This window comes from Pezoporus occidentalis, unplaced genomic scaffold (assembly GCF_034315485.1).
Source record: "Pezoporus occidentalis ecotype Australia unplaced genomic scaffold, CSIRO_AGI_Poc_V1 ctg9, whole genome shotgun sequence".
Taxonomy (NCBI): domain Eukaryota; kingdom Metazoa; phylum Chordata; class Aves; order Psittaciformes; family Psittacidae; genus Pezoporus; species Pezoporus occidentalis.
This window is the reverse complement of record NW_026916262.1, coordinates 2,637,027-2,653,916: the sequence shown is the minus strand read 5'-3', so window position 1 is coordinate 2,653,916 and position 16,890 is coordinate 2,637,027. Positions and strand designations below refer to the sequence as shown.

The 16,890-nt window shown below is 36.1% G+C and overlaps 1 protein-coding gene across 2 annotated transcripts in view; it reads left to right on the top strand.

The window, feature by feature from the left end:
• The window catches only part of PHF14 (PHD finger protein 14), a 161,945-nt gene that overhangs the window by 23,659 nt on the left and 121,396 nt on the right, over window positions 1–16,890 (top strand). For both annotated transcript variants that reach the window (XM_062605005.1, XM_062605003.1), the window contains exons 5-9: window positions 2,395–2,554; window positions 9,526–9,637; window positions 10,694–10,831; window positions 12,687–12,833; window positions 16,514–16,784. In XM_062605005.1, the coding sequence (XP_062460989.1) occupies window positions 2,395–2,554; window positions 9,526–9,637; window positions 10,694–10,831; window positions 12,687–12,833; window positions 16,514–16,784 (828 nt within the window). The remainder of the gene's footprint in view (window positions 1–2,394; window positions 2,555–9,525; window positions 9,638–10,693; window positions 10,832–12,686; window positions 12,834–16,513; window positions 16,785–16,890) is intronic.

Sequence of the window (16,890 nt, the reverse complement as noted above, 5' to 3'; positions counted from 1 at the left end):
GTGTACACCAAATCTATGGCAGTCTTCAGGTTGGATTGCCTTTTGTTCAGCTCTGTTGTGGACAAAGTTGTTTTGATGTATTTATCACTGATGATTAATAGTAATTTAGTCTGTTTTCTCCAGCTAATGACTACCCCTTTTGGTCATTGTAACAGTATGGTGTTTAGTTGTAGCTAAATGGTAGTTAGGGAAAAAAGTAAATTGGGATCAAAAATCTGGGTTAAAAGTTTACTTTTTTAAAATCTACTTGAAGAAAGGATCTAGATTTGTATTGTTAGAAAAATAATTTTATGTCAACACATGATAAGGATGAAAATAATTACAGCACATATGTGTCATTTTCCAGGAGGAAGGATAAAAAAAGATAATCGGGTATAAATGACTGGTAAGTATGATAAGGCAACTATTTTAGAATGAAGATAAGACAGTTTAGTTAAGTCACTATTCTAATTTTAGCAGGCTGATGGCGCATAGGTTAGAAAAGCAAATCTAACTACTTTAAATTTGTGAAGAAGCATCAGTGGTTGAAATAAACTGAATTTATTTTGCTGTATGGATTGATGACAGTATTACTGCTGTGGTGGTAGGTAATTTTTAATAAGTACATTTAGGAAAATACTAATACATTAAGAAGTCTGAGGGAATTATAAAATGCTTAATTATTCATTAACTCTGTCAATGGGCTGTGTGTATGTTAATGTAATTGCTTGAAAGTAGCTTTACTGACATGTATTCAAGACTGTGTCATTAGAACTTAAAAAATTACTTTCTGGAATGCTACCTAAAGCTGATACTACATTATAAAGAAAATGGAGTCACCTTATGTGTGAGCTATATGGTCTTTTATATGCATTAATGAAACTTGTCTGTGAATGCAGTTCTGCACATGACTTGTCCTTTAATTCTGGAATACTTTTATAATGAAAAGAAACATTCTGCCTTCTTATTTTAATTCTTATTGATGAGCCTCCTTCTGTAATGGAAGACTATATTTCTTAAATGGCTCCTACAAGTGTTACTGCTTATTTCCTGGATGTAGTTCTAGTCTATTATGCAGACCTCTGTTTCTGTCACAAGGGGAGTTGGAGCTCTGTTGCTTTTTTATTACAGTGAGTGGGTAATGAACCAAAGTAACAAATCATGTTGCTATTTAATTGCAGAATTCAGTAATTTAACTGATCTGCAAGCACAGATGTTGACTTGATCATTGTATTTGATGGATAGCTGAATTTAATCTCTTAGTATAAGAGTCTCTACTGTGTTTCAGGTGTTGACAGTGAAATCATATTTTTCTCCGTTTGAATAACAGATAAATGTTCAAAGTGTGGCATATGCAGAAATACAGTTTTGTGGTGATAAGCTCTAAAATTTTCATTTTTGTCATTTGTAATAATACTACTGTTATTCTTATGCAAATATTAAATAACAAGATTTTAATCACTTGAAAAATACTGTTTTCATAATTTTGTGGCGATTAAGTATGCATAGACATCTTAAGAATCATAAAAATTACATTGGATATACCAAAGAAGAATGGAGAAACTGAATGATTGAGTCTAGCCATAATTTAATACCAGTTAAAAAAGAGAATGCCTAAAAAAAATTAATATACTCATCATTCACCAGTGTGGTATCTCAAAACTTTCAGTCTGTGCTCTGCAAACTGTACTTTGGTGTTGAAGTTATAGAAGGCCTTTTAGTCTCAGTCCTACAACCCCTAAAGTATGCAAGTAGTTTTGTGGGGTTTTTATTTTTTTTTTAATATAATTTCATGTGCATAGGTTCTCTTTTAGTTTGGATGCTGAATGCAAAGTAGAAAAGTGGAGTGCATTTTCTGGACTGGATACTACTGGCAAAATAAACCTTGAAAAAATCACACACACTCCTATCCCCAATTAATGTTCATTTTCAGACTAAAGAGAAGGAGAAAGATAGGAATATCCAGGAGAAGCCTGCAAATGGTCACAAATTCTTTAGCTTGTTGCATTTAACTTGAAATATATTTTATTATTTGAAAAAATGCCTTGAGTTTTTCTATGCCTTAAGTTTTAATTTGTTTGTTGTTTCAAGTGTTCTTTTGTTACTTTCCTTCTTAATGGATAGCCTGGAAGAACACAGTGTTGCAGAATAATTAAGTAAAGCAGCCTTTTTATTCTTGTTTTTCAGTTGCAGTCTAAGACAGTCACATAAAATAGATCACTTCTTATAATTAGAATCTCTTTGAATTGAAAATTTTGAACAATCTTTGCAAAAATATTTTAAGCTTTCTTGGTATTCTCCATATCATTTCTCTGAATGGATATGTATATATTTTTCCTGCTGAAATCATAACTGACAGCTATCTACTTCTACAATTGACTTTTCTTATATTGGTGTCATTTTTCATGTGTACAGGTTGCTATGGTGTTGATGGAGAGAGTGATTCGATCATGAGCTCAGCTTCAGAAAATTCCACAGAACCTTGGTTTTGTGATGCATGCAAATGTGGTGTCACACCTAGTTGTGAATTGTGTCCTAACCAGGACGGGATCTTCAAGGAGACTGATGCAGGCAGGTAGGACTGGAGAAGTGGTATTTTGAACTGATGTCATCATACGTTTGAAACATTGGGATTTTCCCTAGTCTGTTCCTGTTGAAGACAGTGTCATAAATTAAACTTTGTTGATATCCTTTCTGTCTCACCTCACTTCTGAGTTGGGCTCTCTTTGGATAGTCATCTAATTTTTTGTGTTCTTGTAATACTCTTCATGGCCATTATAATGTTAGGAAGATGTTGTCTGAAGGTGAATTAGTGCAGGAAAATTTATGGACCTATGAGCAAAAGATGTACCTTGGTGAAGTAAAGATCACCATTTATTTCAGGGACTGATAAACTCTGTTGTTTAGTATGAAGTCGCCATGTGTTGTTATCACCATATTGTTATTAGACATAAGCAATGTCCAATTTATGGCTAGTGTTACTCATTTTGGTGGTTGGTTGGTGTTTTTTTTCTTTGTTTTAAACTATAAGTTATTTTTCCATACATTTTATAGTTACATAAATTGTGATAATATACAAAGCTTTCAGATACTGGGCCTGTCATAATTCTTTTGACTATGTTAATACAGAAAGGCGTTCTCTCTTAAGAGATGTAGAAATACAAAAGTCTGAAGACATATTTTACAGGTGATGATGGATAAGTTGGAAAGAATCCAGTTAAATATTCACTGTTTGTACAAACACTTTACAAAATATAGAAATGTCAGTGTGTTATTGTAAAACCTTTTGTGGTTTCTACATTATCAATTCATAGACACATTACTATTTACACTTAGCTACTTAGCTTACTGCACTATATATTGTAGAACAACATCTTTAGTACTAGCAAATCGTAAAATATAACCATGTTCTTGCTCAAACCCACTGGTTTGTAGTGGTCTTCATGGTTTTTCCTACTCCTTGTGAAGAGTTCCCTAGTTAGACTTGCAGTAAAGCTAAGAGGCAAGTTAAAATAAAGTAAAAGTTGAATCTTATAATCTGTGTTAGTACTCTTTTGTATATGTGATCATGTAAGTATACAGCTGTCTTGTCATGTTTGAATAAGCATACCCATATCTGTAATCTTTTTTTCCTTTTCCCAGTTCTTTGGTGTTTTCTGTAATTTATTTATCTATTCATTTTCTTTCCAGTCTTTCTCAGATTTTATTGTTGCGTATTGGCAATGTAACAGTCTGGTCCTGCCATCATTAAAAGTTCAGCAGAGCTCAGGATGATGTTTAGAAAAGCTTTTCTGACTTACTATGTTGTCTGTCTTCAGAAAAGTAAATATGGTATTGAAATGTCATAAGTTGATTCAGGTTTTATGTATTAAATAGAACATGCCCTTGCATTTCTCCCTTAGTTTGTGTTTTTTCCTCAGAGCCAAAACAATTTGAGTTTGTGCTGGGAATAAAACAATGACAAGGGTGTTCATAGTACTGAACTATTAAAAAAAACAAAACGTTACACAAGAGATTCAGGATTCATAGTGAATAATTTTGACCCTATAGAAGCAGTTCTGCTGCTTTTTAAATACTTTTGGGGTTCAGGCTCTCAGTTTCTGGTCTGGCATAGGTTCAAAGGTGTCTGTGCGTCTTCTGTGTAAAGCTGTTGCACAATTTAACAAATTGTACCTTGCAGCTCTCTCTTCTATTTTAATAGTAAGTCTGCTATATGGAAATAGTGTTTTTAAAGACTGAAGTCAGTTGTCTGTCAGTTAGGTAATGTGAGAATCAATATCACCTCGCAAATTTTATTTCAGCCGTTTTATTCCTGTGTTCTGTAAGCCAATTAAAGCATTAGATATGTAATTTCCTATATAACTGCAGTAGAAACTACAGTCAACATTTTAAAAATTGTTTCTTCTTGTAAAATGGTGGTATGCTTTCGGTTAAAGTTTGTGATGCTGGTTCTCTGTGCAGAAGCACATTCCTGCTTTGGTGATTTTGGGCATTAACACCATAATTTACTATGATTATTACTGTCTTTTTACCTGCTAGATAATGTGATATGGCTATCATGAATAGGCATGAGGTTATTCTCCCAGATGAATAGACCCTGTGTACTAGAAAAAACAAACACTGTCTACCATGTGAAAATTTCTGTGCTCTCTCCTTCTATCATTTATTCAAATTTTAAATCTCAAGGGCAATGGGACACCACAGGCTAAGGGTAAAGTCTTGGGGCAGGCAATGTCCATTATGTTCTCATTGTACTCAGTAAACTGCAATCCAGTTCACTTCCTTTCTTGAAATACTAGCAGAGGCAGACTACTGAATTCATTAACTCACGATCGTTCTCCACTCCCTTATCACCTTATTTTAAACTAAGTTCTTCATATGCATTGGTGTTGCAAATTACACACACCAAACCTATTCTGCTTCTCTTCGTAATGAAGTTGGAATGATTTTAGTTCCTATATGAAAGGTGAATAATAATAATAATAATGAGGTGCTTAATTTCTCAGCACACCACTTTTCACATTAACCTCTCAGTTTCATATGCATAAATGTGAATTTATGAAATTTTATTTCACAAAATGCTATTATGCAAGAATATGAATTCTGTCCTTGTTTTGGTATGGAGTTCTTCTTTGCTAATCAACATCTGTCATCATCGTTCCAAGCTAAATGGATGGTAAAGTAACAAGGAAGATTATTCTTCTTTGATTACCCAATTTGTCTTAATTACAAGCTTCTAAAACATGTGCAGCTAAACAAATGAGGGGGAAAATATTTAGAACTGGTATTAAAAGCAGCTGAAATTGCTTCAGCTGTGAACTTGACTGACTTGCGTATGTTTTTTAATAAAGATTCAGGTCTGAGTTCGCATATAGGTGGTTAAAGAAATGAGGCACTTGTGTGCCAATCACACTGAAATGGCAGTTTAAATCTCTAATACTGTAACACTTGGGTGACATATACTAAAACATTTTGAGAAGGTCCGTATGAAGCAAGCAGTCAGCTGTTGGGTTTATCATAGATAAACTCCTACAGAGTGCAGCAGCATTTAATACACCAGTGGAGCATGAAAAAGCTGTGCAAATTAAATTGAGAAGCAGCTGCTTGTAGAAGATGAGTATCTTCGTATTGAACTTTGGAAGGTACATTTAGGAGGCTGTATTAAAACTTAGTATCAAAAATCTCCAACCAGAATCTTGGTTTCTTTTTTTGTAAAGAATAGTGATTGTGGAGATATGTAACTTCTGTTTATACAAATTTGTTCTATATAACACATCTTAAATCATTGGTAGAGTATAGAAAAGAAGCCCTACAGAATTTCTTTTGAAAACAAGTGGAATACGCTCATTTACATGAGATATTTATGAGATATAAATGCTTAATATATACCAAAGTACATGTTTATGCACAGAGATATGCTTTTTTGTAGAAGAATATTTCATAAAGGTATGGTAGTGATTTAGGCCAAGCTGTTGCCAGTTCTGGATAGGGTGTGGAAGGGCAGAGATGGTATGAGGTGCTCCATTGCTCCCTCACAGGAGTATGTTGTACCTCCATTGCGTTTGTGGGGAGGCAGACAGAAGATACACTTTTCATGTACTAACAGGAAGAAACTTATTTTTTACATGTAACATTGTATTGAATTAAGGCGTTTTGCTAAAATGTGGGAGTGTTTATACTGTAATAAAACCAGTGATGAGCTCTGCTCTGTACAAGCAGCAAGAAGTTTGGCAGAACGTTTGAGTATCTCAGTTTGTTCTCTGGCAGCTAGCATGGTGTTGTATGTGTACTGTGTTATTAAAAGAGAGGGTTGTGACTCATCTTTAAATTTTCTTTGACTCTTCCAGTAGTTACAGTGCTATGACCAGATAATTTTGTGGATGTGGTGAACCTTGGTAAAATCTGTAAAGGCAAAGCAATGCTGTTGTCAGATGCAAGTGTGTATTTGGGATATACATTATTCTCATTGTTTAAACATTTCATGTTTTAAAGGGAATATACCACTTAGCATCTCAAACCCGAGTGATTTAACAGTAGAGTAAAAACTTGTTTTTAAATATGCAGGTGAAAAGAGTTGTCAAGTGTGATGCTGTGGAGCAGTCAGTGTTGTGGTTTATGTTAGATTTACTGAGAAATTTCTTAGAAACCATTAACTCACTTTATAACTAGTTTGTTACTGTTTGTTTTTTTTTTTTTTTTTCTATTATCCAGTTATTAGCCTGGACTATTTTGGGGGAAAATGCTAAATAAACAGTGTGTCTACCAATTTTGTATGTTGCAAGATCATTGCTGTCTTTTGTAAAGACTTTAATGTATTTATGTTTTTGACCTTGCTACTAAAATTTTGATACCTTGATTTTTTGGAATTTCTGTCACGTATATATTAACATGAAATGTAGTAATTCTGGAGTGTGGTAAATTCCAGCATTGTAGGTCTAAGGACCACTGATCAGAAAAGTGCTTATTTGGGAAACGTGGGAAATTAGGGTTATATGTAGCTTTTGATTAGTATAAGCATCAGCTATAGTATTTCTCTAATCTGTAGATAGCCAGTTAATAACAGGTTAATAAAATCAGGTTAATAATGCTGTTTAAGTGTGTCTGAAACCCTGGTGGGTCTTACTGCTCTGGTCCCAGTTGATTTATTTTCTTTTTTTTTTTTTTAATTGACACAAAACAAAGGGAAGGGAGAAGGGGTCAGCTAAACAGTGGTAGAAGACTGGGGGGAAAAAAGCACAGCAGGTCTGTGCTGAACCCCTGGTATTCAAGGAGATTGGAAAATTGCTGTACGTGAGTAATGAAAGAGCCAAGGGAAGAAATGTTTCTACCATCATTGTGAGTAATCTTGAGTACAGGGAGTAGATTTCTGTGATTCTGTTAGAGGTTTTAGTCTTCACCAGTTGATACATTCACTGTTACACCTTAATGACTGGTAAGATCATTAGGTGCTGAATTAGCATAGTTTCTAAGAGTTAAACGCAGGATATTTCAGCACAGTTACATCTAAAGTCTCTAGTTGTATCTCATGTTGTCTGGGAGCTCGTAGGCTCAAAGTGGTAGTTACAAACCTCTGCATTTGTAAGGCTTGCATATTTTAAGATGGCAGAAAGTAGCAATCTTAACCTTCTGTCTGCCGCAATTTGCTCCCACCTAGTGACTTATGACGGGGTAACAAATAGTTACTGGAATTTTGGTAATGCATTATTTTGGGGACAAACATTTTGATTTTTGGAGTAGGTTGTCTCAGTTGATTTGAGTCATGCATGCTGTGTTTGAGTTTGTCAATAATTGATGGTTTGTGACAATGAGAGTTGGATCTTTTACAAAGTGTTTGTTACCTAAGAAGAAGAAAATGTGTGTTCTGCTGCAAGGCTGCCTTAATGGCAATTAAGAGTTTCAGGAGATTACAAAGATGTTTGTCAAAGGCAGACTTGAGGCTGAAGCCTTCACCATTGTGTTGTATTTGATTACTGGACACTGAGGCCCAGATTCATGCTGTCTCATTTTATGCCACTCAGAGCTGAAGATTTGAACCTGTTACTCTTGAATTCATTTATGGCCAGTGAAGAAGAGTACAGCTGGATGTGCTTCTGGATGGCCTAATCTAGTTCAAGATGTCCCTGCTCATTGCAGGGGGTTGAATGAGATGACCTTCGAAGGTCCCTTCCAACCCAAACTATTATATAATTTTGTTCAACATCTTCATCGCTGACATGGACTTTGGGGTTGAGTGCACCCTCAGCAAGTTTGCTGATGACATCAAGCTGTGTGGTTCGGTTGATACACTGGACGGAAGGAATGCCACCCAGAGGGACATTGACACGCTTGTGAGGTGGGCTGATGCCAGCCTCATGAAGTTCAACCAAGCCAAGTGCAAGGTCTTACACAAACATAAACACAGGCTGGGCAGAGACTGGATTGAGAGCAGCCCTGAGCAGAAGGACTTGGTGTTGGTGGATGAGAAACTTAACATGAGCCGGCTTCAGTGTGTGCTCGCAGCCCAGAAATCCAACCATGTTCAAAGGAAGGGATCCTGCCCCTCTACTCTGCTCTTGTGAGACTTCACCTGGAATATTGTGTGCAGTTCTGGCATCCTCAACATGCTCCAGGACTGGAGCACCTCCTGTATGAAGACAGGCTGAGAAAGTTGGGGCTGTTCAGCCTGGAGAAGAGAAGGCTGCGTGGAGACTTCATAGCAGCCTTCCAGTATCTGAAGGAGGCCTGTGAGGGTGCGGGGGATGGACTCTTCATTAGGGACTGTAGTGATAGGACAAGGGGTAATGGGTTCAAACTTAAACAGGGGAAGTTTAGATTGGATATAAGGAAGAAGTTCTTTCCTGTGAGGGTGGTGAGGCACTGGAATGGGTTGCCCAGGGAAGTTGCGAATACTCCATCCCTGGCAGTGTTCACGTCCAGGTTGGACAGAGCCTTGGATGGCATGGTTTAGTGTGAGGTATCCCTGCCCATGGCAGGGGGGTTGGAACTTGATGCTCTTAAGGTCCTTTCCAACCCTAACTTTTCTATGATTCTATAATTCTATACTAATAGGTGTAACTGTAACAATGCAGTGTCTGACTGATTCTGTGTTGTAGGTACTTCATAGCTATATGCCTAGAGCTCATTGTTGCTGTGACTACTTGTATAATTTTATTCCTTCTTTTCCACCCTCCTGCCCCATCATGAAATCTGTCTGCCTCAGCTTTATAAGTCATTTTGAAATCTTTATGTATGTTTCATGTCAGATGAGAAGCGTTGTGGAGCCCCACATGAGAGCCAGCAGAACAAAAAGGTGATGGTAACTCAGCCCTTGGTCCAGACAGGCAGAGCAATCCCAGTAGCTTTGAAAAGCCTTACTCTGTAGTTAAGCATGTGAGCTGCTGAATTCCAAAAATGCGTTTTCTCCCTACTTCTATAATGTACTTTCCTTCAGACACATTTCTTCTAGCATCTGTAACATTTACAAGGCACCTTGATATCTGTAAATGGTGAGGATAATATAGGATCAAAAGATTGATAGCAGTAACCTAATTTTATCTGCTGTTTTAGGTGGGTCCATATTGTTTGTGCCCTCTATGTTCCAGGAGTGGCATTTGGAGATATCGACAAACTGCGGCCAGTAACGCTTACAGAAATGAATTATTCAAAGTATGGTGCCAAGGTAAATTTAGAAGAGATGTTCTGCCAACAAGTAGCTTTATTTTACATTTTGACATAGAATAGAATAACATACATGTTCTCAACTTTTTCTTGTTTATAGCAATCACAGTAATATTCAGGACTAAAAATGGGATGAAGTTTTTTTTATGGTTGTTATATCATTGCGCATGCCATTGCTCTTCCCTGCCTTTTTCTATTTTCCTTACCACTGTTCTTCATAATTTCTGTCACTGTTTTTCCCCTAATTTCCCTCATTTTTTTACACAGGTGGTAATTACTTTCTTTTTTTAAAGTCAGTTAGAGGCAGATTGCCAAAATGTGGATGGAAATTGAAGAGGATTTATGGGATGCGAAAAAGAGAAATGGAAGATTAGGTTGATTAAGAAAGTGACAGATGTGCATTCAGTAAGAATTGCTGTAGGGTCTATATAATCATGGTCTAGAGTGCATGTAAAAAGGTTGCTGCAAACCAATATTTAAAAAAAATCCACAACAACATGGGGCCCTCAATTTGAACAAAAAAATGGCTCTAAAATTAAAATGGGTTTACATGTAAATGTTTTGAATCCACATAGAAAGTGATTGTGCACAATGCAGAAAACCATTGCAGTGGACAGAGGGCAGTGCTTCACAGTTTCAGTCATCCAGAGCACAGCTCTTTATTTGTTTGTCCTCTGAACTTGTTGCAACTGAACATTTGCTGAGCAGCCATGTTGGTTTATGATACCATACTTATGTAGTTAATTGTGTATGAATTGCCTGGGAGGGATTTAGTTGTTGCTCTGAAGGGAAATACAAGACATGGAAGTTCATATAAAAAATCATCCAACATGTTGTTTAAGCACTTTTCCATTGCTTGTTGAACGTGAAATCAATAGTGGAGGTTGGGAAGGGGTTGAAATTTCAAGTAGTGTCAACTGTTGGCAGCATAATTGGTTTCTGTACCATACAAGAGTAAACAGACCTGATCTGGTTTTATATAAGATGTAAATTGTTAAATATTAGACAAAATGTGCCTGAAATACTTACTGTGGTATTTTCCACCCTTCTGTAAAAGGAATGCAGTTTTTGCGAAGATCCTCGTTTTGCCAGAACTGGTGTGTGCATTAGTTGTGATGCTGGGATGTGCAGAGCTTATTTCCATGTGACCTGCGCTCAGAAGGAAGGCCTCCTCTCAGAAGCAGCAGCAGAAGAGGTACCTATGGAAAGGATAGAGTAAAAAAGTTATATAAAAAGCTTGTGAAGGCAACCTGTTGTTGTGCCTTTGTTGCTCACTAACCACGAGCAAAGCTTTTGTAAATTGGCACCAAGTTATAGGCTGAGTTAACAGGACAGTCCAGGGAGGGCTCTTTGCTCACCAGGTTATCCAACTCTGAGCAACTTTTGAAATGGTCTGGAAAAAGGGATAGAGAAAGTTAACATGGAAGTTCACTTAGTAGGCTATCAGTCAATATAGATGTGAATTCTATAGATGTGAAATTCTTGAATTTCACCTATTTTGACGTACTTACCCACCTGTTTATGTAGTACCGTAATTTCAGTTTCATACCAAATAGGACTGTCTTCAGAAATTAACTACATTGCTAATGCCATTTTTTCATGCATGTTTTCCAATGTTCTTCAAACTGCAGTACAGGTATATGGCTTTCCTTGTGGTAACATTAATCTTAGCAATCAGAATGAAATGCAAACATTTATTACCTACTGATTGACTTCTAATACCTGTTCTTACCAGTTTTCTCCCTGTAATACCATTAAAGCGATTTAGATTTGAAGCTCCTACTTCCAAATTCATTTTTATGGTATAAGTACTTCTAGGTTGACAAATTTCATCCTGATGTGTGTCATTTGAATTAAGTCTGTTGTGTTCATAGTTGCACAATTTTAACTTCTCGTTGCCTTAGGAAGTACCACAGATAGCAAACAAAACAAACATTACTTGTGCTGTTGACACTGACACTTTTGTTTCTGAAAACAGTGGACCGTGAAGTGGTTCTTAAAGGATTCACAAAGTACTTCCTTCTGTGAGACTGAGAATAGGAAGATAGCACAATTACCTCATTGTTGGTCCTGATAAATTATGTACAATGTTAATTCTTCAAATACTCTATGTGAATTTCTTCTAGGCATATGCATCACTTGCCTTTCCACCTTAGTATTTTGTTCCATGTTTTGGTTACATGTTTTCAATGAAGGCTTCACACTGTCTTATTTTAACATGCTGCTAATTTTTGGAAGTTGTCACACTGAAAATCTAAATCAAAATATGTTTGTAGGGAAAGCCTGTATGGGTTTCATTGGTTCATGTGTTATACATGGAGTAAAGGAAAATATAATAAGCATTATTTATTAATATTTTATTACTTTATGAAGACCGCTTTAAGTTTTTCTTCTTAGTTTGTAGATTTATGATGACATTTCTACACTTTGAAAATATACTGTCAATGAAATACACCTCTCAAACCACAGTTACTTGTGGTTCAGATAGTTCTAGTCTGCTTGCAAGGTTTACAGGTGCTACAAGTTATTACAAGCTTACAGCCATGATAATGTGCAGATCTGATGGAGAATGAAGAAATAGAGAAAACTTCTGAAAGATAATAAATCATGTGGGAGTATAGCCATGAAAAACGTTTGGAAATTGTTTGAGAAACCCAAATATATTGCCTTTGTATTCTGCAGAATTGTTAACCTCTTGTAAGTTAACAGTGCATGTTACGTGTTAAAGGGATTTGTACTTAGGAATTTTTTTGCCTTTTTTTTTTCTGGGAATGAGAAAATAGTACAGAGACTGAACAGTAGATAGTTAAATAGTTAATGGATTTAAAAACATTTAGAGTTGCACAATGAAAACAGTGAAAAACCACTTTATATGGTAAATTACATTAACATGACAAAATTGATTTAGAAAGATGTGTATTAGTTGTTTTTAAAACTGTGTCTGTTTGAATGTGTGAACTGACTGCCAGAATGTTTATGCTTTAAGAGACTTTTAGCAATGTATGTCTTACTTTATTTTTGTTCCTTCCCCTTTGTTTTCTCTGAAACAGGATATAGCTGACCCTTTTTTTGCTTATTGTAAACAGCATGCGGACAGGTTAGACAGGAAATGGAAGCGGAAGAACTACTTGGCATTACAATCTTACTGTAAAATGTCCTTGCAGGAAAGAGAAAAACAGCTCTCGCCGGAAGCTCAGGTATTGTACTCATAACAGAGGTGCAGCTGTGTTAATCATCCATGTTAAACAAAAAAGAAACAAAGAGGATGGGACATTTTTATTGTAGTAGGAAATAAAATCTGAAATACGTTGATAATGCTTGGTCATTTAACAAAGCAGTAAATGATTTGTATGTTTTGGTCTCTAAGAACAAGTCTCAAAATAATTATCAAAAAGGGGTATCTATACTTGTCTGAATTGAAAAATCTTATTTTGGTTGATTTTTTGTGGCAAAAAGCTGGTAATGACATTTTCATTGTAGTTCATAGATTTTTTTTTAACATTCTCTTCAAGGTTCTTGAGACAAAAAGACAGCCAGACAAAAATTACACATATTTCTATATCCTTCAATAAAAATCCACTTTTTTTCCTTAGTAATATCTTGAATTTGGCAGAAGAGTTTAGCTTGCCTAAAGTTTTTTCTTGTTAGATATTTGTTGACTTTTTGTAGGCCTAAGTAGAATTCTGTGTGCTGGGTTTTTTCATAGTAAAGATTTACCAAGAAAAAATTATGGTAGAGAAACTGAGTCTGTGCTGCTGAGTGGAAGTTAACTGAAAATCTTAGGCAGTGTCTGTATTCCTGTCTAGTGGCAGATCCACATAAAAGTGTTAGCTACTACATAGGCTCAACTGATAAATTTCCTCTTGTTGTAAACATTTAAATCCTTCTGGTGGAATTTGTGCACTTTCATGCATTTTAATGTGTGTATTTCTGATTCTGAGGAATTTCTGGCACACTTTGCTTTCACTGCTTAGGCTGAACTGCATTCTGTGGAAAAAATTATAGATGGGTAGAAAAGCAGCTTGCTACTCGAGTGAATCCTGACTAATTTGTTGTAGAAAGTAGCAGATGCTGCATGTAATGAAAGGGAGTTAAGGGAGAGAAATAACTGTTGGGTTTTGTTTTGTTTCCTTTTTTTCTTTTTTTTTCTTTATCCTTGAAGGGGGAAGGGTAGCGTAGTGATCAGAAAATAATTCTTCATATAATCAAATTTTTAATTTAAAAAAATCATACCTTTTCTGCCTAGTTCTCCAAAGATCTTTGAGCAGAAGGGAATATTAATTTAAAATGACCTGTGCAGGTGAGAATGAATACGAGCAAACTATTGTAGAAGAATTTTGGATAAAGTATTTCTGTGGGGTATTGAGCTTTGTGTAGCTTGATTTAAAACTGGTTACATAATTTTTTGCTGAAGACACCACCTCTCAATTAGGTGAAATGCACCAATGTAGTAGAGACATCACAATAATAAAAATACTACCCAGCGTAATGATAAGTGCTGGTTGTGCAAAATCAGTTTGAATCCAACAGGGTTTATTAGCTCTGTTTTCAGGCATTTGTTATATGGCACTGAGAATGATGATAAGTTCCCAGCCTTTTCCCCCTTTCCTCCTCTTTTCCTCTAAATATAGCCACTGCAGGTTTTTTAATCTAACTAACTTGGATTAAATATTTTGAAACTGAAAGTTTAGTATTGTGTGTGTGCATGAGTTTACATGGATAGAAACAAATTGGATGCCTGATAAGTCCATTTTCATGTCCAGTTGTATGTATGGGATTATATGAGGTAATTGTCTTTGAGTGGTTTCTGTGCCTTTTTAGAAATGTAGAGCTGCAAGGGGTACTTATTTACTAAAAATGTCGGACTGGGGAGTACACGCAAAGTATGTAGACATTCACCCTGACCTCACATTGTCTACATGAGGAAATTAATATCCCACCAATAAATTCAGCCATCTTTGCTAAATAAAGGTTTTGTCTGAGAAATAAGAATTGAGACAGCTTAGTCTGGAGAAGAGCATTAAGAAGTAAATATATATATATTTATATATATTCATACATATATATATTTAGATTGATGGCTTAGCTTTGTGAGTGAAGATTTGGGAACAGCTTTAACCATGCTTACTACAAGCTGTCGGCTCTTCCTATAATTGTGAAGCAGAATTCACCAAGTGTTGGATTGTTCACCCACTAATAATATTTAGATAATATATATGTATATACACGTATATAGTGTGTGTGTGTGTGTATGTGCATGTATATGCAAAAGCGCACTTCTGGGATAGACTGTAGGTTTAAGTAAGGTTTGCAAACATTGAGTTAACATAGGCAAGTACGCAGTTTTACAAGTAATATATCTGGTATTTTGAAAGTGGAGTTTTGAGGTACAGTTTTGAAGGAGAAAAAAAAAAGAGTATTTGGTACTTTGTAGCCCAGGCAGGAATAACTGAGCCAATGATATCGCAAGTCATGTGGCCTGAAAAGAAAGTAAATCCCTCTAAAGAGTATAATATACAAAACTACGTAGGGCTGTTGATTGTTGGAAGATGTTCTATCTTGAAATACATTATGTCCTTGAGTAAAGCATGTACTTGAAAATAGCTTAAATCCAAGTAACTTGAGTTCAGTATTCCATTTAGACATTAGTCATTTTAATCTGTCCTCTATTTCTGGAGTAAGGCTCTGTATGACAACTTAAATGACCGCAAGGATTTCAGAACTGAGCATGTATTGAGTAAAGAAGTGCCTTAGCTGAGGAAGCTATAAACCATCCTTGTCCCTTCCAGTGGCAAATAAAATTAGATGGTGGCTGTAGGTGGGTCTGTTGCTTGCTGTTGTGGGTCAAAGAAAAAAAACCCTTGGGGTCAGAGCTGGCCTGCAAGCCACATTTGTAGTGTTTCTTGGTCATTAATGTTCAAGACCTACTAAGGTAACGTGTGTCAAACTGTCTGTGGTATTATGTTCAACGATTCTGTTTGTAATCAGAAATGTGGCTTAACCATAGCATGTATATACACACACTTTTTAGTGTTTGTCTCGGGAGTATCTCATACCATATGGTCAAGCAGTCAGATTAGTTTAGTTTCTTCTTTCTGCAGGCAAGTAAACAACTTCTAACTGATAGTCAGCTGGAGTTTTGCCTCTGAAGGCTTGTATGTTGATGTCATTTTCTGCCAGAATTGCCACTGCATAGAGTTCCCACAAGACAGTGTTTTCCAGCTGTCAGTAACAACTTGATCTTCTGTGGTGGATCTCCCAGATGGTCACAAATATACAGGTGTCATCAGCAATATAGATTGTGAGCTGCTTTTGCCTACTTCACTTCTGTTTGGTCTGTGGTTTTGGCACATTATAATCAACTAGTTTAACATTTATAATGAGATATGGCATTGAGAAAGGAGTTCCTACAAAAGGATGTCAAATAGGACAGAAATGCCCTTCTTCAGCTTTTATTGCTCACATAGATACCAATTTAAAGTGTATCTAAATGTGGTTTTGATAGGTCAGCTAAGGCTTTTCCCTGTAGCGAGTTTTCACAGTCCCATTAAATTATCATTATTAGATGGAATTGTCTGAAAGCCAGCAGTCATTTGTGTTACTTTCATTGGTGGGAAAATCTCATCAAGAAACCTGTGTCTAGCTCCAAAACCTCTCGAAAGAATAATTTTATTTGTACATGCATTTTGAAGTAAAGTCTAATGTCTGTCAGTGGCTGGTTCTTGAAACATACAGTTCTGGAATGAAAATGACATTGATTAGATTTTGTGGCTTTTAAAATGAAAATAAAATGCAGATGTGATCCGAAATGTTACAATTCAGAAGCAGTTTTGAATTGTTCCCTTATGTTTTTAATTTATGGAATTCTTTATTGCAGGCGCGCATCAATGCCAGGCTGCAGCAGTACCGTGCCAAGGCAGAGCTGGCCCGCACTACCAGGCCTCAGGCCTGGGTGCCCAGGGAGAAACTACCACGACCACTTACTAGCAGTGCTTCAGCCATACGTAAGCTTATGCGCAAAGCCGAATTAATGGGAATTAGCACAGACATTTTTCCAGTTGATACTTCAGATACTAGTTCCAGTGTTGATGGAAGAAGAAAACATAAACAACCAGCTCTCACTGCTGATTTTGTGAATTACTACCTTGGTAAGAATGAAAATTTTGTATTTTCCTCGCTGAAGAATAATCACTTTGCTGTATTTGTACTGTACTAATTCATTGCTTTTTTTCCTTCTATTTCCTTGTTATTAAT